Below are 21,529 nucleotides of genomic sequence, written 5' to 3' on the forward strand. Positions count from 1 at the left end.
CAGCATGTTATCTTTGTGCTTGTGTGGCTTTTCCCTGAGTTTATTTTGCTTCTGATATATTATATTGCTTAGTCTCTACAGAGTTGTGAAAAAAAAACATAAAGTGTTGTGTTGAGTTCTTGACTCCTATTGACTCACTTGTGTGATTGCTTAATAGGTTATTCAAGATAGAGATATTGGAGGATCTCTTCAGAGTATGGTAGCCTGCAACTGAGTTCATTGAGTAGTAGATCTGGTTAAATCAAATATGCTTAGTAGCTTGTAAAAGAGATTCAGTTTATATCTCGACTTGTGTAAACATTTCCAACTATAGTGAATTTGCAGTGTGTGGACTACATCAAACGTCCCGTAGTGGTTTTTATCTCTTGGAGATTTCCACTATAGTTAAACTTCTGTGTTCTTGCATTGATTTAGTTTTTCTTTATACATTCATTTAAATAAGAGTTGATCCATTAAGTACTTTCAATATAGGGGCGGACCTATTATGAGGCCTGAAGAGGTTCAGACCCCATGGGTTTTAGCATATTTGATATTTGCTTTATTAGTTAGCTAATTAATATAAAAAAAATCAGTTCAATTCTTACTTAATTTCATCATCAACCCCTCTAGAATTTATTATAACCAATCAATTGAAATGACAATTAATTATATTAGGGAGTGTATTTATTATTTTCACTGGGTTTTATCCCTTACCAATCAAAATAGATAAAATAATTGATTTCTTTTATCAAAAAATAGAAAAATCTATGCATTTATATAAAAAAAAAAGTTTGAAGTAACAAATGGATAAATTACTACTGTCTTTACTTGTACATTTTTAATTATTTTTAACTAGTTTAGGATCTCCAAACATCTTAATTTGTGCTAGTAGTTTATGGTATACTATAAATTTCTTTCATTTGAAAAAAAAATGACTTCTACAAGAAAATTACACAAAATTGTATGTTCGGTCATTTTGTTATGAAATTTTAATATAAGCTCAATTTCGTATGCTATACTTGAACCCCCCCCCCCCCCCCCCATCAGGTTTCAAATCATGGTTCCGCCACTAATACACACACACACACACACACATATATATATATATAGCTCTTCCACTAAGAGATCCTTTTTTAAAATCTTTTAAAAAGAATAGGTCACTTGATCAACTTCTTGATCAAAGGATAAGTCACTTGATCAACTTCTCGATCACATTTCAACATTTCCACCGTTCAACATTTAGAGCCTGTAAAATTTCAACTAAAATATAGGTGTTTAAGGTATTTAAAACTAAGATTTAAACTTATAAGCATGAACGGTTCAAGTTTAACAGATTTGGTGCGTCTATTGCTTTCAACAAGTTTGATACCTTAACGATTACCATTTTTCCTGAAATTTTACACAGTGATATACACATTAGACCCTAAAAATTGAATGGTAGAGATGTGAAAATGTAATCGAAAAGTTGGTTAATGAGTTATCCCTTTAAAATACCAAAAAGGGATCCCTAATTGGAAGATAGATATATATATGTATCTTCTATAAATATGGGCCAGGATTATAATAAAAGTAAATGGTAACTACAATGCTAATTAAGGCTACATAATTGTGCTTGATCCTTTATGTCCGTTGATCATAAATGTTAGTAACTCATTCCGTTATTTACTTTAACGAAAACACACTAATGATGTTTTTCCTTCAACACACCCTCGTGTGCCGAGTTTAAAGATATAATGGTGCATACGATGTTGCCTCATCAAAAACCTTGCCAAGTAACAAAACCCAGTGGGAGAAAATAAAACTTTGGTCGAAGGGGAAAATAACACAACACACCTATTACATATAAGATTAGCATATATGTGCTAGACTCCCACTGATGTCTGCACCTCCTCCTAATCTTTACATTAATTATGAGAGATTTGATAACTTTTGCATATTTAATTATGTGTTTTATTTTGTACGTATTTTTTTACGCCAAATATGCAATGACGTGAATAGTATCTATTCTCATCATGTCATTTTCTCTTTTCTTTATAGGGACTATAAACCTAAACTTTTAGGTATTATTGTTGCGTGAGCGCTAAGCTATACAACGAATAAGAGGTCAAGTAAAGTATATTGTATTAAGTGCAATATATAATGCATCTTTGCACTTGTATAGGGAATTTCATTTCCCAACACTTATTCGTCATCTTTCAATTAGACAAAAACTGATCTATCTTTAAAGACTTCGACTGATCATGGGAGCTATAGAAGCCTCACTTGTAACCTTTAGAGTGATTAAAAGCCGATTGATGGTTAATCATCAATATTATAGTCCTCAAGATCCATTTTGAGACTGTGTCTTCCCAAAAATATTTTCATTCTCGACTTAGGATTTGCAATGACGACATCTTTTTAGTTCATCAAAAGACTCTACAAATTCATATTGAATATGCAATGACATAACACATATGATCCTTATTCATAATCAAGTATTTTACTTTGTGAACGTTTCAATACATTTTGTAACGCTACGTGGTCTAGAATCATTTATTAGGTAGATAAAGTCTATTCTATGACTTTCATGTATATCTCTTAATTTCAATCCCCATAGAGATACCTTATTTCACCATTCATAAGCTGCATTTGTCAGGTTTTTCGGAAACTACCAAACTGATAAGGTAGTGGAGTGCAATGACATCTATTACGAGAATATCTCTTTGTGGTCCATTACAAAAGAATATCTCCTCGTAGGATTCCAGTGTGTTTCTGAAAGACCTTGTGCCATAAGGTGAGTCTAAGCTCTTATTTCTCATTACGCATCATAACAAAGACATGTGATAGAATTTACATTTGCAGTGTCAGCTTCACCTGCCCAAATACCTATCTCTTTGTTAGTAAACCTTAGTACATGTTGGATCGCTTCTTTCTATTAGGCCAAAATTACTACGTTGCTATTTCTCAACAAAGTATGGTTTGATATCAAGACTCAATATCCTACGTCCTTATGTGGTTTGTACTTGTAGAGATCTCTATATTTTTAAGGATTTGTTCTAACATCTAAGGCGTCCCCTAGTGATAACCAAAATCCAAGAATTATCATAAGGAGGATTTGAGATTATGGATCAATAGATCTAATTGTGTAGTCGGTTTGGGCCGCGGGGCAGCTCGTTGCATAGCTAGTGCGGCTGGCTCACTGTTGGTATTGCGAGGCTGAGTTATTTATTAGCCTTAGTGTGCTGATAGTTGCGCTGATTATGGCGGACATAAGCCTATGCCAACAAGTACATAGAATATAAATGATGCTATCTGGCCAAGTATCTATGTTGCACCAATTTTATGCTATAAATGATATCTTTGCACTATTTGTTTACATCTTTATTCATTTTTTGTTTTCTTGTATTCTGTTCGGCAGATAACATTGAAGAAGAAAGATTCCCATATAGAAGAAGTCAAAGAAGCTGGAGACTTTCGTTTTTAGAAAATGATTTAGCAAATGTTAGATCGTAACTGACCGAGAAGGATAGGAGGATAAAAGACATGTTGTAGAGGTATACTCTAATTTCTGAAGTTAAAACATTCATTCCATGCTCGTCAAGTTCAATACTATTTACTCATATATCACTTTGGTGCACATTCCATGCACTGCAAACTCTAACTTGGTATGTAAAATAAATGGTGCTAATATGTGTTCTCTAGTAAAAACAAACATGAATGGAGTTATCTAACAGGAGGGCTACAACCCTTGATCGTGACTGTGGACGGACCAATAATCTGAGGTAGAGATGCTTATTGTATACACTTACAAATTTGCATTAAGCTCATCTGCTCTGCTTTTCCTTTATAGTGTTCATGATTATAGGCTGAGTGCATATGCATTAGCACAGTTGCTTTTATATTTCTTTATGTATTTATAGTTCATCCACTTGCATGGTTCTTTTGCTAATTAGCTTCAAATAATGCTACTCACATCGATTTTGAGCATGGTTTATGCATTTCGTTTTTCTGTTAGGTAATTAAGGTTTCACTTTTCTTCATATAGGTTGTTGATGATGTACATCCTTATACAATATTTACTTCTTGAAGATTGTTATCAATTTAGTTCTTATCAATTTTGTCACTAGTATTTATTAGTCTTGGAAATATTCTTAACTCATACTTCCAGGACAATATATTTTAACTCATGAAATAGTAGTGCATGTTGCCTCTTTTTTAGCTATACTTCTAACATTTACAAGTTTTGTAAATTTGTTTTCTTTCATTTTTGTATCTCAGAGAATGACCACATGCAGCCACAATGGAATTGATATAGATAGTGGCTCAACATTTGCCAATGTCCAGCAGTTATACTTTGGTTTAGCTTCCAAATACCTACTTCTGTTCTGTCATTATTTTCACATAGACAACACTTGTGAATTTGTAAGGGAACAAGAAACATTGCAGTAATTGAGACACGGAGTATTGTAAATTGATTAAATGATTATTGTGATGTGTAATAGATGCCTAATGGTTTTGGCCCTAGGATTATAGACTTTCTGCATTTAATTTGAAAGTCAATATATATAATTTTTTTTTTAAATTTGGAAAACATTCCATGGCGTTTTGAAAATGTCATTGAATATAATTCAATGGCGTTTCCACAACATCATCAAAGTAAATTCAATGGCGTTTAGACGATGTCCTAACTTCTATGGCGTTTGCCAAACGCCGTTGAAATATATTCCATGGCGTTTATAAAACGTCATGGAAACTCGTTTGGTGGCGTTTCTCAAACGCCATGGATATGTTTATGAAAGGACGGCGCCGGTTTCTACAACGTTTAAGGATGGCATAAAAAACGCTATGAAAACCCTTACATGGCGTTTTTCAAACGCCATAGATGTCATTATGTGCAGTAGTGAAGTTACGTGCAAGAAAACATGTTTACATAATTCGATCATGGTTGAGCCTTGGTTGGCTTATAGGGGAGGTTGGTACTCAAATTCTTTAGAGTCCAATATATGTTGTGTTGGTTTACCAACTGTAGATAGAGTACTAGACTTATTAGTTTTGCAGTTTAAAATTCTAAATAGACTTACACGAAAATTAAACATACCAAGATACATTATGATAACTTTGGAGCTTTATGAAGTTGCTTTATCACAGTAAAAATATACAATTTAATTAATTTATAAGAAATACAAATCAGATTGCAAAACCAAGAATTGAAATGATCGTATTTTTCGATGCTTCATGAAAATACTTTATCATAAGAATATGTTTGTCCTATCTTTATTTTTGAATTATAAAATTCTCATGAAATTTCGTTGTCATGGTTATGCTTATTCCATATAACATGCTAAATACAATAATTATAAAAATTATATAGACATAGCATGTGCAACAAATAGAGCATAGTATCTTACATGGTTAAGTAATTTACAAAACGAAGGTAATTATCGTACTCACAATACATGTCAAATGTCATGTATAAATATAATGCTTAAAATGTAAATCATAGCATTACAATTCAAATACATGCTACCCAATCAAATTTAAAAATAAATTTAAATCTGCATGGCATATAATATGTCACAATATTCAGATACTATTTTTGTTCACGTAACATGCATACTTTCATGTAAATGAATGAAATTTAATAATAGCGGCAATACTAGTTTAGATCTTACTTGCAAGTTTGTCAAATAAGCTGCATATTAAGCAATTCTCGATCTCACGATTCTATGTCGCTCGTTACGATTTTATTGATGAATTACATAAAACTCAACGACATTTATATGATTAGTCACTTTAATCATTATAAATTGAATTTAATTGTCTATAAAATATAAATTATATTACTATGAAACAGTAAAATGAAAATAGTTTTATGCTTTGGGAGGCGTGTCGCACTTAAGAGATACCGGGATCTAGGGCTTCAACGACCCCAGTGTAGTTGCGCACTGGGCTTGCAACAACATCACCGATTTGATCTGGCCTGGTTAGAGGCGGGATCGATGCATGGATGCAGGGGGGTTGTCGTCGTCGTCGGATCAGCGTATAGGGGCTGCTTGAGGTCGGGATCTTGGTCTGGTTACGGGTCAAGGCTTCTTTTTTTGGCAAAGATGGGAGCTGAAAAACCCATATCCGGTCTGCTAGGAATTTTGCAAATCGGAGATGATGGGTGCCCAGAGTAGAAGCCGATACCGATTTCCGGCATAATGTTTCTAGGTTGAGACATCTCTCCTTTTTCTCTTTGGTTTATCCACTCAGATCTAAAGCAAACGTTTTAATAACGTGTTGTAGGAAATATGGAATTAGTTTACTCATTTTAATGGTAATTAAGGCTACATAATGGTGGTTGATTTGTTTTGTCCGTTGATCATAAACGTCATTAACTCATTCAGTTATTTACTTTAACAAAGACACACTAATGGTATTTTTCCTCCAATAATTTTAATAAAAAACAATATTTTACATGGATAGTTTGGTAATACCCAAATAAAAAGAAATATTAAAAAATGAATATCTTCCATTAATTGTTTTTATATTAAGAAATAACCCAAATCTTTCCATTGATCAAAGAGAAAAACAATATGGAAACTAAAACTTGAAAGTGAGAGTGGGAATTCATGTAAAGCTAAATAGGAGAATATATAATTTTAACGCACAAGCACTCTTTCGCACGCACACACGAGGGTACAAGAAGGCTAATCAGTATTAATTGAGCAAATAAGGCTTATGGAGCTGTAACTAGCCTAATTACTTAATTACCCTTCTAAAGAAAACTATTTTAACAAAAAACAATATATTGCATGGATAATCTAATAATATACAAATAAAAAGAAAAATAAAAGATAATTGAATATCTTCCATTAATTCTTTTTTATTTTGTTTCCCAAGATACCAAAACATTTTCATATAACTCAAATCTTTCCATGTGATCGAAGAGAAAAACAATATGAAAACTAAAAATTGAAAGTGAGAGAGCGAATTCATGTAAAGTTAAATATGAGAATACTCTTTCGCACATACACATATTGTAAGAAGACTAGTATTAATTAAAACAATTCCCCATATGGAACCGCCAAACCAAAAAATACCATAATTACCTTTAATAGATTAAAGCTCTAAGATAGTTTATAATATTAGACAATGATTGAATTGTAAATCCAAAAATAAAAAAAATAAAAAAATAAAAAGAAATTAGATAAATTCCTCACTCTAACCCACAACCCACAACTTTCAACCCACAACCCACTTGCCCACTACTTCTAACCACAAGTCCTCTCTCATTTTTCTTTTTTTATTAATTTGTTTGAAAGTAAATGCTGGCGTGTAAAGAGGCTAGTTACTAATAAATTGAATAAATCAATAAACATATATTCACATATCTAGTTTATTCTAAAACTAAATTCAGTTATATAAGATGTGATCACTAAATTCAATGAAACCGGCCAGTTAATTCATTTTGTGTGTAACTGAATAAATATGTTACCTTCTGCTCCTGCTCCTGTGTACTATGCATTAATTAGATAGTTAGTTTTATCGTAGCTACATAGTAGACCAGTACCAGAAATGATTCCTTCTCATCGATCTGAGTTAACCTTATATAGTTATATTCCATAATTCCAATTAGGAGTTGATGTTTGATAAGAGGAGACTGGGAATTAATTAATTGTTCAGTAGTCGCACCACTGACAATACTAATTGTTCAAAGACCCTAACGGTGATCCTAATTACATCCACCTTATAGCAATTCATAGTAACTCTGCGCTTATATATCAACAATGGTTCCAAGTCCCCTAGACCTCCTAGACGATGGTGATCGACTAGGAAATTTTTTTGTAAACTAGTCCCATGTCCTTGAATGATTGTCTGAATTATCGGAGGAAATTTATTTGTAAACTAGTCCTATGTCCTTGAATGATTGTCTGAATTATCGGTTCATCAATTGATTACTTGAAGATATTAAACTTCCATTGCATATATAAAAAGTATTCATATTCGTATGTGAGCATGGTCGCCTGAACTTGCAGCTAGCCAGCTACATGTCACATCCCGTCAAACTTAAGCAAAATTGTACCTTGAGCATTCTAGACGGATCCGGAATATGGCGGAACTCTTTGGAAGAACCTAGAAGGCGTTAGAAGTCTCAAGAAACCTTGGGACATTTCCGGACATCTCTAGAACCTTGGAGAGGCTATGAGAACTAGACCATTCAAGAATTCTCTAGAACACTCAAGGATCATCTTAGAGTCATGTAGACATGTATAGAGTTCTCTAGAATTCTCGACAATGTACATAGTACTAGAAATCTCTAGAACTAGTAAAGTAGGATGATGAGGCCTATATATAGCAAGGCACCCCTCTCATTTGCTCCATCAAGTAAGTAAGCAAGCAATCAAGCAAGGAGCATACTTGTAAGCTTTCTTTCTTTGTTCAATATAAGTTCTCTTTCGAGATATTCTCGTTACCTTTCAATTATTCTAGCAGGGCGTTTGCGAGAGTAAGGCTGACTTAGCATAAAGGAGTTGCTAAGGCCGCACGAGTTGCATAGCGAAAGAGTAAGCTCGTGACAGTTGTTATCAGAACCGAAGTTCGATCAAAAGGCTAGCTCGACACAATGGCAAAGAATGGCAATCCTATTGGTAGTGGTTCCGACGACACGCAAGAGAAGGGTCATGAAGAACTTGTCAACCCGACGATTCCAAAGAAGGAACGAGTGAAAGACATGTTAGCTGCAATCGACTCACGACTAACTCAAGTGGAAGAGAGTGTGAGTGGCATGGGAGCCCAGGTGGAAGACTTGGAGGCAGAGGACGCCGCAATCCACACTGCGATTAAGGGCATGATGCTCAAGCTAGAGGAGTCCTTGCGAGGTGAGATAGACAAGGTTCGTGAGGAGTTCATGGGGGAACTTTCCCGGATGCGTGAAGTGCAAGAAATGGAGCACAATAGCATGCTTGCACGCATGGAGGAGATGCAGGCAGATTCTGCGCGAATGGAGGCAATTCAGGAAGACTTTTCCCTATGCAAGCGCGCACTAGCCACGGGGGCTAGCACCAGCAGCAACGTAGAGGCCAAGCAGATCGAGGTGCCAAAACCAAAGAGCTCTGGAGGCATGCGCAACGCTCGATAAGTAGACAACTTATTATGGGGGCTAGATCAATACTTTGGGGCCGTAGGCATCATGGAGGAGGATGCCAAGATAAAGACCGCGACTCTTTATCTCACCGACACCGCCATGTTGTGGTGATGGAGAAGGCGAGGAGATGTCGAAAGAGGTATGTGAACCATCTCTACCTTTGATGACTTTGTTAAAGAACTCAATAAGCAATTTTATCCCGAGAATGCCGAGGATGAGGCAAGAGCTCGCTTGCGAAGGCTCAAGCACACCGAGCCTATTCGTGATTATGTTAGAGAATTCACTAACTTGGTGCTTGAGATCCCCGACTTATCTGACAAGGATGCTTTCTTTAACTTCATGGATGATCTCCAATCATGGGCCAAGACGGAGCTAAGGCGACGAGGAGTGCCAGACCTTGCTTCCGCCATTGCCGTAGCCGAAGGCTTAGTAGATTTCTCAAGTCCAAGAGAGTCCACCAAGCCCAAGGAGAAGAAGAGCAACTATGCCAAAGGTGGGGGAGACAAAGTCCAACGCAAGGAGGAGCCACGCCGTGAGAGCTACTCGGCAAGATTCAAGGATAAAGGCAAGCAAAGGGACATGCGGAGCTCGGACAAGCCTAATGACAACAAGTGCTTGCTATGCGATGGTCCGCATTGGGCTATACATTGCCCACAAAGGAGAGCGCTAAACGCACTCTTAGGAAGTCATCAAGGAGGAAGTGAAGCCGAGGGTGGCAATGCAGGTGCTTAATGCTATCCGCTCAACACCCAAGGTCCAAGCCAAATGTTTGCTCTACACGGACATCACCATATATGGGAAGCCAACAACGGCGATGCTCGACACATGGGCAACTCACAACTTCATTTCCGTTGAGGAAGCACACAGGCTAGGACTCAAGGCAACTAATGGAGGAGGCTCCATCAAGGCGGTTAACTCACATGCCCGCCGCATACAAGGAGTAGCTCGAGGAGTCAAGACAAGCGTGGGAACTTGGTGTGGGAACCTAGACTTCTCGATAGTGCCGATGGATGACTACAAGGTATTCTTGGGGTTGGAATTCCATGATCAAGTCAAGGCATTCCCGGTGCCATTCGCCAATAGCTTATGCATAATGGATGGCGAGAGGTCGTGCGTGGTGCCAACAACTCGAGCAGCAAAGCAAGACATCAAGGTGTTGTCGGCATTACAATTCAAGAAAGGCATCAAAAGGGAAGAGGAGAGCTACTTGGCCATCCTTAGTGAGTTCGATGACGAGGAGCCAAGGCCACAAGATGACATACCCAAGGAGGTAGCTGCAGTTCTTGAGGAGTCCAAGGATGTATCACCCCCGGAGCTGCCCAAGAGACTACCCCCAAGGAGAGAGATCGACCATGAGATAGAGTTGGAACCAGGGACCAAACCATCCGCCATGGGTGCATACCGCATGGCGCCTCCCGAGTTAGCAGAGCTAAAGAGGCAATTGAAGGAGCTTTTGGATGCGGGGTTCATTAGACCTTCGAAAGCCCCATTCGGTGCCCCGGTGTTGTTCCAAAAGAAGAAGGGTGGATCTCTACGTATGTGCATCGACTATAGGGTGCTCAACAAAATCACGGTAAAGAACAAGTACCCTATCCCTCTCATTGCCGATCTCTTTGATCAATTGGGTCATGCACACTACTTCTCAAAGTTAGACCTTCGTTCGGGGTACTATGAAGTGCGCATTGCGGAGGGAGATGAGCCGAAGACCGAATGCATCACAAGGTACGGTTCTTATGAATTTTTGGTCATGCCATTTGGTCTAACTAATGCACCGGCGACATTTTGCACCTTGATGAACAAATTATTCCACCCCTACCTTGATCGGTTTGTGGTCGTCTACTTGGACGATAGTGTGGTGTATAGCAAGACCTTGTAGGAGCATGTGAAGCACTTGCGGGAAGTGCTTAAGATATTGAGGGAAAACCAGCTATACATCAAGATGTAGAAATGATCATTCGCCAAGCCGGAGGTGTCGTTCTTAGGGCACAAGATCAAGGACGGCAAGCTTATGATGAAGGATTGCAAGGTGCATTCCATCCAAGAATGGGAGCCACCCACCAAGGTACATGACTTAAGATCTTTTCTTGGGCTAGTTAAGTATTACCGCCGCTTTATCAAGGGATACTCGGCGAGGGCTGCACCATTAACCGACCTTCTCAAGAAGAACAAGGCATGGGAATGGACATCGGAGTGTCAAGAAGCCTTTAAAGATTTGAAGAAGGCGATATGCGAGGAGCCCGTACTTCGCCTACCGGACCATGTCAAGCCATATGAGGTGCACACCGATGTTTCTGACTTTTCCATTGGCGGAGTACTAATGCAAGAGGGACATCCAATTTCTTATGAGAGTCGGAAGCTTAATGACTTGAGCGGCGCTACACCGTGCAAGAGAAGGAGATGACTGCCGTCATCCATTGCCTTCGAGTGTGGCGACATTACTTGCTTGGGACAAAGTTCGTGATCATGACCGACAATGTAGCAACAGGCTACTTCCAAACTCAAAAGAAGCTAAGTCCAAAGCAAGCAAGATGGCAAGACTTCTTGGCGGAGTTTGACTATACCATGGAGTATAAGCCCGGGAAGGCGAACGTGGTAGCGGATGCACTAAGCCGCAAGGCGGAGTTTGCAAGCATTTCGCAAGTCACTAACCCACTAATAAGTAAGATCAATGAGGGACTAAGGATAGACCCTCAAGCACAAAGCCTCATTACCTTAGTGAAGGAAGGCAAAACTCAGAGGTTTTGGCTAGACGACGACCTTCTCTACACGAGAGGGCGCCGCATCTACGTACCGAAGTGGGGCAACTTACAAATGGAGCTAACCAAGGAATGCCATGATTCCAAATGGGCCGGCCACCCAGGTATGAAACGCACACTTTCCTTGTTAAAGTTCATGTATTATTGGCCTAGGATGCGAGACGGGATCAAAGAGTATGTGCGGACGTGTCTAGTTTCCCAACAAGACAAGGTAGTCCAACAGCAGCCGGGGGGCTTGCTTGACCCCTTACCCATACCGGAGAGACCGTGGGAGAGTGTCTCTATGGACTTTATCACTTTCCTACCGAAGTCCGAGGAGTTTGGGAGCATCATTGTCGTGGTGGACAGATTTAGCAAGTATGCAATCTTCATGGCCGCATCAGCCGACTGCACAGTGGAGGAGATAGCAAGGCTATTCCTACGCAATGTAGTCAAGCTTTAGGGAGTTCCAAGAAACATTGTCGGCGATAGAGACCCGCGCTTCACGGGAAGATTTTGGACGGAGCTGTTCAAGATGTTGGGGTCAGATTTGAAATTTTCAACAAGTTTCCATCCACAAAGTGACGGTCAAACGGAGCGCGTCAATGCACTCTTGGAGCTATACTTACGACACTACGTGAGTGCCAATCAAAAGGATTGTGCCAAGCTTCTAGATGTGGCGCAGTTTTCCTACAACCTGCAGCAAAATGAAGCCACCAACAAGAGTCATTTTGAGATCATTTTGGGACAGCAGCCTACTACCTCTCTATCCCTTGCCACTCACTATGAAGGGAAGAGTCCAGCCGCATTCAAGTTCGCCAATTCATGGCATGAGCAAGTAGAGTTAGCTCGAGCAGCGTTGCACAAGGTTGCCAAGAGGATGAAGAAGTGGGCGGACAAGAAGAGGAGGCATGTCGAGTTCAAGAAAGGTGACATTTTACTTGTGAAACTCTTGCCGCAGCAGTTCAAGACCTTTAGAAAGGTGCACAAGGGTTTGATCTGTAGATATGAAGGGCAGTTTGAAGTTATCAAGCGCATAGGCAAAGTTTCATACAAGCTCAACCTCCTGCCCAAGTTAAAGATACATCTGGTCTTCAACGTGAGTATGTTGAAGCCCTATAATGAGGACGAGGAAGACCTATCGAGAGGAATATCGCATCGGACACCTACGGTATTAATCACCAACTTTGACAAGGAAGTCGATGAAGTACTCGCAGATCGGGTCATTCGACGTCGAGGCGTACCAAGTTACAAAGAGTACCTCATCAAATGGAGAGGTCTGCCCAATACGGAAGCAAGCTGGGAGTCCGAGGATACGCTTTGGCAGTTTAAGGACAAAATCCAACAATACAATGAAGCGCGATGAGGGCACCGCGGGATTTGGTGGGGGAGAATGTCACATCCCGCCAAAATTAAGCAAAATTTTACCTTGAGCATTCTAGATAGATCCGGAATATGGCGGAACTCTTTGGAATAACCTAGAAGGCGTTAGAAGTCTCAAGAAGCCTTGGGACATTTCCGGACATCTCTAGAACCTTGGAGAGGCTAGGAGAACTAGACCACTCAAGAATTCTCTAGAACACTCAAGGATCATCTTAGGGTCATGTAGACATGTATAGAGTTCTCTAGAATTCTCTACAATGTACATAGTCCTAGAAATCTCTAGAACTAGTAAAGTAGGATGATGAGGCCTATAAATAGCAAGGCACCCTTCTCATTTGCTCCATCAAGTAAGTAAGCAAGCAATCAAGTAAGGAGCATACTTGTAAGCTTTCTTTCTTTGTTCAATATAAGTTTTTTTTCGAGATATTCTCGTTGCTTTTCAATTGTTCTAGCAGGGCGTTTGCGAGAGTAAGGCTGACTTAGCATAAGGGAGTGTTAAGGCCGCACAAGTTGCATAGCGAAAGAGTAAGCTCGTGACATAGAGCTAGCTAAATCTGGTGCATGATAGATTTTGTTTCTCAGTAACGTACCATGCCAATACGTACGTATAGCCCGTTGATGTTATAATCAAGGATTTTCTCCATGCTTCTTCTTATTATGATCGATGTTAATTAATTGATTATTGATGAATAGTAGTTAAATAGAATTAAAAATTGGAATTGATGAAGACATTTACTTGCATGCATGAAGCCATTGATTGAAGCTAACTTAGCTAAGAGATCAAGCTTGTATATATCATGTCTAAAAAAACGCAATTAATGATGTTCTAAATTTTTCAGACGTTAGGTCAACATTTTTCACTGAATTTAAATCTGTAGATACTGTGATAGTCATAATACAGAACATCACATACACAACGGTCATGGAACATAATAAAATTTTCGTGAAGAATCACACCATATAGCTAAATTCTGGGGACACTCTTCATGGCTTTAAGAGACAAACAAGCTGAAATGTGTGGAGCAGCTTAGAGCCACATAGTCTGATAGCCTACAACTTAAGGCAAAAAAATGAACCAACTAGGAACTAGCACTGTTATATTTGGATGGACAAAAATGGGTGACCGAGTTTGGCTTGGGTTGCTATCGTGGGTACTGGTTTGGTTGTACGTACAATTATTCATATGCACTAACAAGATCCAAATTTCCAATCTCCCACTGTATCTGATCGATTACCACAAATCTCATTCACCTCTCATTATCACCATAATTTGTTGGTGTTTTTATTCAATTATTAAGTGGGTCATCGAGCTCTTGTGGCTTATCGTAAAAAAGACCAAGGATAATAGGACAAACATTTAAAGAAGAAGGCTAGCTAGAAAATTGGAAACTAAAGTTAATAGACATGTCCATGCCATGATTTAACAAACCGAACGTTACATTAGGGTTTATGTTCCGAGTGGCATGTTGCGATTATTTCTGTTGTTTTGAAGGTTTAAGAACACTATCGTACGTTGGTAAAGGTTCCCAGATGATATAAGAATAATAGATCCTTCTTTTCAAAGTAATGTGTAGAGCAATTTCTGACTCTTGTTTGAAAACGTATTAATTCAATTTCGATGATTTAATATAAGATATTAATTAGTCCGAAAAATGCATACAATGATTTTAATTGTTTCAAATTTCATCGCATGATCAGGTAATTGTAATTTTCTCTTAATTTTATCAGGGTTTTGCATGTCGCTTTATTCTCTTTCCAATACATAATACAGGCCAGAAGCATTATTCGTATTATACTTGTACGGTTGGATCTTCAATAATTTACGTCTTTATCATTTTTTAGAAAGGTTCTAAAGAAAGAAAAAAACCGACCAAAAATTGATGAGTGCCCAAACATGCACTCTGTCTACATGTGAAAACTACCCACCACTATCCTTGCTTCCTTGTTAGTTATTATTTAATCATAGATCAAAGATCCATTCTTCAAAACTATTCAATCATTTATCTCATACAAACTGACATTGAGCATGTGGGTTGGAATAATACACAGGCTTAATTAACTAATGAGTTAACTTATATTTAAAGAAAAGATGAGAAGAGGATAAGCTAGGAGTAAGATAGAAGGGGGATGCATTTCTCATTTCACATTTCACTGCATGAACTATATACATATATTTAAGTGTTCAGACCATGTCAGATGTAACAGAGCATTTTGAGTTTCTATAACGATATATTTTAAGCTCTAGGGTTTGCTAAGAGTCCAATGAAGGTAAGGTATACCTTGACTTGGATTTCTAATTCTTCTCTTTCTTACATTGTTAGCAACATGACCGTCTCGGTTTGCTAGAAAAGAACACATTTTGCGAAGAAGGATATATCATGTGCATGTTATGGCATTACTAATATAATGCTGCGCGCCTTGAGAGTTGGAGACTACAAGTTGCTTGATAACATGATAAACTAACCGAAAATTATTAGTATAAAATGGAGAATATGATATTAACTCTGAGCTTTCAAGTTATTAGATTTGGCAACACCTTGAGAACACAAGACTTACCACATCCACACCAAGATCGATCAGTGCTTTGGCAAACCTTGAGAACAAAAGACTTACTGCATCCACACCAAATCCATCACACTCATACGCCGTTAACGACCAATAACGGGGGTCGATATATATCGAGTTCCACGAGAGTAGTCCTCAGTCCGGGGGGGTGTTATATTTTGTTGTGCATTGTGAGGTGTGTAAATTTTAATATATTATATTGACTATAGAGTGTTGGTCACAAAAAAAAAATCTCTAAATGAGCACAATGTTATAATTAATATAGTTCTCTTTTTTGAAAATAAAATTGTAATTTAGTTTAGACAAACTGTACATTGCACATGATATATATATATATATATATATAATCCATATCTAGAGTGAAAGTTTATTTTAAAATCATAGAGTGAATTCCATTATTTCACTCATTTTTCGGCGGAGATGTGGAAATGTAACCGAAAAAGTGAGTGAAATAATGAAACTCACTTTGTAATTTTAAAATGAACATTCACTATAAATAAAAACTATATATATATATATATATGAACATAGAGGGTGGTTCTAAGGCGGACAACCACAATGTTCTTAAAGTGCAGACATCCCTTGTTTTTGCCACAATCAGCCACCACTGACGACCATTCTCTTATCAAATGGAGGCCATACCTCAATCTTGAGCTTCTGAATGCCGGTGGAGTCGCTGGATATAAGTTTCCGGCCAACCTTGATTGGTGCTTGAATTTTCAGGTGATTGCTATCTAAACCTTTACTAGTTTGGAGGAGATCGATCAAGGTGGCTTCATCTTCATGGAAAATGCAGCTTAGGATGCCTTTGTTGTGTGTTTAATAAGAGAAGGGACGACGACAATCGGAATCGGCAGCTCCGACCGACATATATAGGAGCACCGGGAGAAAAGGAGTGCGGATGTGCTGATCGGCGCTGTCGTTGCGCGTCATCGGTGGCCGAAATTGCCGAATCCGCATAGTGTGGACCGTCTGGACTACTATAGCAGAGACAGACCGTGTGTATATATATATATATATATATATATATATATATATATATATATATATCGAAGAGTCATATCTTCAATCATCCTCTATTTGTGCTAATTAACTGTGACATTTCATTAGTCTTTAATCATCAAGAATTCCATTTTCCACCAATTTCTGTAAATTAAAAAAGTAGTGCGCCCCATAACTTGAACTCGTGAAGCATATGAATGAAGGTACGTATCTGTAGGGAGGATATTCGAATGATTGAAACTTAAAGAAACAAGAGCGTTCAAACATACTTAATGTTCAATTAAATTAGAACAAAAATAAACAACCAATAAAAAGACCAAAATACAAAAAACTTCGGTGTGTATATTATATTACGTACATATCTTCAAAATGTATGAATACTTTGTTTTGTCAACCCATGATTAGAATCAACGTTTCCACAAATTCATGTTAGCTTCAATTTTATATCGAGTACAAGTTTAAATGCGGATCCATTAATCTATGTATCTCAATTTCTGCCCACATTATAGAACATTGATAGGTTTAGAATCAGTAGATTACTAATTAGCTCTGAACAATACAACGCAAGTTGCAATATATGGTTGGGGTTTTGGTGTATGTACATATAACAGAAACTGCTGCAGTAGATTTGGCTGTCTCGGAGATTACTCTCTGTGCCCTAGCACAACATGTGGTAATCACATACCCTATGAAATGGATAATTCGGCCTCTGCTTGAAGGAAGCCAGGGCAGGAATAATTTGCAGAATCATAGGGTTGGGGGAGTCGTACTGAATGAATGAGTGGGAGTTCTGACTCCAAAATGTCCCTGGGGAAGAAGGGGAACCAATGGGAGCTGCGAGTGTTAGGGTTGAGACTCAAAATGCATGTGATCACAGACTGGCAGGGCCTTCAAGGGATCAGGAGAATTAAATTGGCCAATTGTAGACATGAATAGGGCATTATTGCATCAACGCATCCAACTAGAGCACTAGAAGCTACTTGAACCGTGGTGTAAGAGTAAAGGCTCTTACCTTAGGACAGTGCTAATTTGGCAGCAATGTTATATCTGATCATTCCTTCATGGGTGAGATGAGATCATGCATGAAGTGAAAATGGTAAATGCTCTAATATATTTGAATCTTGGTAATTTGTTGATGAACACGCGAGCGTCACACAATTAACCCTATAAAATGTTATTGTTAGTATAGAATAAGCAGAGATTGTTTAGTCCGGAGAATTGAAGAAAACTCTAAACTTTTAGTGTTAACAAATAATATGGGATTTGATATTGAATATTAACTACTAAAATAAAATCTAAATTACTATTTACATGATCGACTTCTCTTTAACAGACTTAAACCAAATTTACCATTACACCGCATAATTACAAGTTCGAACGTATCATACATTCTAATTCGACCAATTACATATTTTTTAGACACCAATTAGAGCCTTAGGGGATCATCTAATCATGCAAGATTTCATTTAACATTTAGATTGACTTAGGGCCTAAACCCTAAACCCTAATTTTGCGTTATTAACTCATGCAAGCATAAAAATACATCTAAGTATAACAAGATTCTTACTACAACTTAATGACTCAATAGTATAACAATAAGGGCTAAGTAAAGTACAAATAGAAGTAAAAACATGTTAAGAACGTCGTACAAAGTGCGACTATCATTTGTGTATATATTTTGAAACTCACGTCTATTTCTAAGGTAAAGATAGAACAAAATATAAATTATTAGAAAAATATCATGTCTGCGTACAAAAGTCACATTAATTTGCTACCATCGTGGACAGATGAACTCTAACGACCTATCCTTTGACAAAATGCTCTCACACATCATCTAAATTGAACTCTCTAGCTGGGTCAAATGCATCAGGACCTTTGTAGTTTATTTTCTGTGATTTTAACCCCTCTTTACCTATACTTTTACTTGAACAACCGCAGTCAAAATGGTTTTCACTCGACCTTGACTATAGTTTGTGTCCTACTTTTACAATTGACTATGATCCCAGTTATTCTACAACCGACGAATGAGTAATGATTACGAATCATATAATATCATCGATTTCATTTCCACCTTACTATCAACCGACATCGACCTTGTATCAACCTTCAACGCTCGTTGCTATAAAGCTTGACGCCACAGTAATCTATGTGGATTTCGTTTCAAACGTTCTAAAACAACTTTGTCAAAGCCACAAATATTGAACAAAACATACCAAATCATCTCCACAATTAGGTGGAGTGACTGTGATGATGAGATGGGTAATGTCTGTCTTGGTGAAAAGGCAAGTTTGTAACTTATGTGACGAACATTGAAAGAGAAAGAAGAGTAAGATGGGCAAAATACATGTGGATTTATGCAAATCCCATAATGTACGTCACATTCAGAAAAAATAAAGGGTTTCACGTGTGGGAGTCTCTCCCTTCCCTCCGATTCTAAGCCTTGTGGGAGTGTGCGCCATGTGCTTTGGTGCAGTCGGCGACCTTCAATGAAGATAAGAAAAGAAAAATAACAAAAGAGTGATTAACTGAGTGAGTGATGTTCCTCTATTCTAATCGAACCCCATCTCACGGATCTTGCCCCTCTCTTTCTTCACCCCTCCCCACTATATATACGAATCCTCAGCAATCATCTTTTACAGCAAAAGCTGAATAAGGCTCAGAGAGAAAGGCTGTGAGACTCTTCTGCAATACAAAACATTCATACCATACAATACAATACAATACAATACAATACAATACCTGTTCCAAAAAGCATCATCATCATCATCATCATCATAATGGCTTCATGGAAGAAAACCATCACGACCCCATTCAGGAAAGCTGCCAAGGTCTTCAACCAGCAGCCAAACACCAGAGATCAGAAGAAGTCTCAGCTTCAAGGTATACACACATGTCTATCAGACTACCACCTTATATATTGTATATATGTATGTGTCTATGTATAGATTCAAGGAGTCATAGAGTAATCGTATTCCATTGATGTTATGTGGAACAGGTAATGAGAATAATGTGACTGCTCTGCATGGTGAAGTGATGGCTTGTGGTTATGAAGATGTTCAGGTTATGTGGTCTATTCTGGACAAATCCAACTCCTCAGCCTGCAACATCACTTCTTAACATATGTGGGAGCTAAGCTATCACCCCAGTTTAGCCTAGTATCTATCTAGTTACCCTCATAGAGAAAAGTAACCCAAAAAAAGACCCACTTCAGCAATTGGCATGCATTTCTGTTTATGCCAATTGGCTACTTGTGGATAGTGATTTGTGTATGATGATCTTTTGCTTCAAAAACTCTGGTGGCAAGAAGAACAGACCCAACTGAGGAAAAAAGAGAGCGCACAAAAGTAAAGAAGGGTGTGTGAGGAGGGATTGTTATATTGCCCCCATTGCCTGGAAGTTTTTTTAGATTGTAATTGTCAACAAATAGGGAATCCCTGTGATTAAATGGAAGATTACAGTGAGATTATTAATGGAAATTTAGAAGGATCGTTTTAAGTCACCTGCCTCACCTCTATTTTCTTGTTTCACCTTATCTCTTTATCTTTTTCTCTTCATTCTGGTCCTCGAATGATTTTTTTACCCTCCATATTGTTCTATTTCCCTCTTAACGGCTTTGAACCATATACTTCATTAGAATGAACAGATGGAAAGCTTATGTAGATAGATTAGCAAGGTAAATCTAACTTGGTACTACTATATAAACAAATCACAAAGTTCTAAACTACTTATTTTAAGCCTGTAATAAAAAAACTGTCATATATATTTTGTAAAAAGTACGTTGTGCTTCTTCTAGCTGCTAGAGAACCAATGATGCATAAACATTTTCATCGACTCACAATGCCAAACATGTAAAATTATAAATATTGTGCAAGGTGTTATCTCTAAACAACTCATTGTTCACAAGTTTTTCCTTTCATCCTCTTTTGCAATGCAGTTCTTCCCTATCCCCTTGACATTATCTGGACTCAAGATGCATAATAGTTTGGAAGTTTTTAATAAGAACACACAACATTTTTGCTATTTAAATCTGATGAATCGACTCGGAAAGAGTAACCGTAGAGACAAGACACTACATTGTGTACTACATGATTACTACATACTAGGTTTTACTTGTACAAAGATAATCATACAGATTGATGAAGCTGTAATACAGGAAGCTGCGTCAGAAAGTTTACCAAAGTCCATGATGATCTAATATGTTTTGATGCAGGGCATTTTGAAGCACAGTTTCTTTGGAGTTTTGGATAACATGAAGAGAATAAATAAAAGCTCATGAAGAAGATGACTCATGTATGAAGAGATGAGTCATGAAGCCGTTTCACAAAACCATTTGCCATAGTGCGATTGCAAAACAGAAACAGATTTTTTAGAAGTAAAACAACAGACAGTACATCTATAACTTGTCCAAAGCAAATAATGGAGCTAGAACAATAATGCAGCTGGAATCTGTATATTAAAAGTACATGGAGTACAGAAATACCGTCCTGCAAGTTGTGAAGTCACACCATTTGATCCTTTGTTCGAACCAATCACTCACAGTCGGTGCCTTTCTACGAGGTCACAGAAATTGACTCAAATATGCAAAGAATTGTTTTAGGAGCAATTTTTTAGAAGTCAAAAGTAAGGAAAACAGAGTTATGGGTAGGCTCCATGGCCCATATTCATGAATGATCAGGATTTGGATTGTCACCACCTTCAACACTGGTCCAGACTATCAATTATGTCATATTGTAAGTAGACAAATGAAGATAATATG

The 21,529-nt window shown here is 37.8% G+C and overlaps 1 protein-coding gene across 1 annotated transcript; it reads left to right on the forward strand.

Annotated features, from left to right (window-relative positions):
* The first annotated feature begins 19,537 nt into the window (after positions 1-19,537).
* Positions 19,538-21,195, forward strand: LOC126791570 (uncharacterized). The gene is made up of 2 exons (XM_050518040.1): positions 19,538-19,653; positions 19,769-21,195. Exons 1-2 carry the CDS (start codon positions 19,551-19,553, stop codon positions 19,888-19,890), a joined length of 225 nt encoding a protein of 74 aa, XP_050373997.1. The 5' UTR covers positions 19,538-19,550; the 3' UTR covers positions 19,891-21,195.
* Positions 21,196-21,529: the final 334 nt, after the last annotated feature.

This window comes from Argentina anserina, chromosome 4 (genome assembly GCF_933775445.1).
Source record: "Argentina anserina chromosome 4, drPotAnse1.1, whole genome shotgun sequence".
Classification (NCBI taxonomy): Eukaryota; Viridiplantae; Streptophyta; class Magnoliopsida; order Rosales; family Rosaceae; genus Argentina; species Argentina anserina.

Coding starts and splice junctions, on each gene's coding strand:
- LOC126791570 (XM_050518040.1), top strand. CDS start 19,551: ATGGCTTCATGGAAGAAAACCATCACGACCCCATTCAGGAAAGCTGCC. Junction 19,654..19,768: donor GAAGAAGTCTCAGCTTCAAG/GTATACACACAT, acceptor TATGTGGAACAG/GTAATGAGAATAATGTGACT.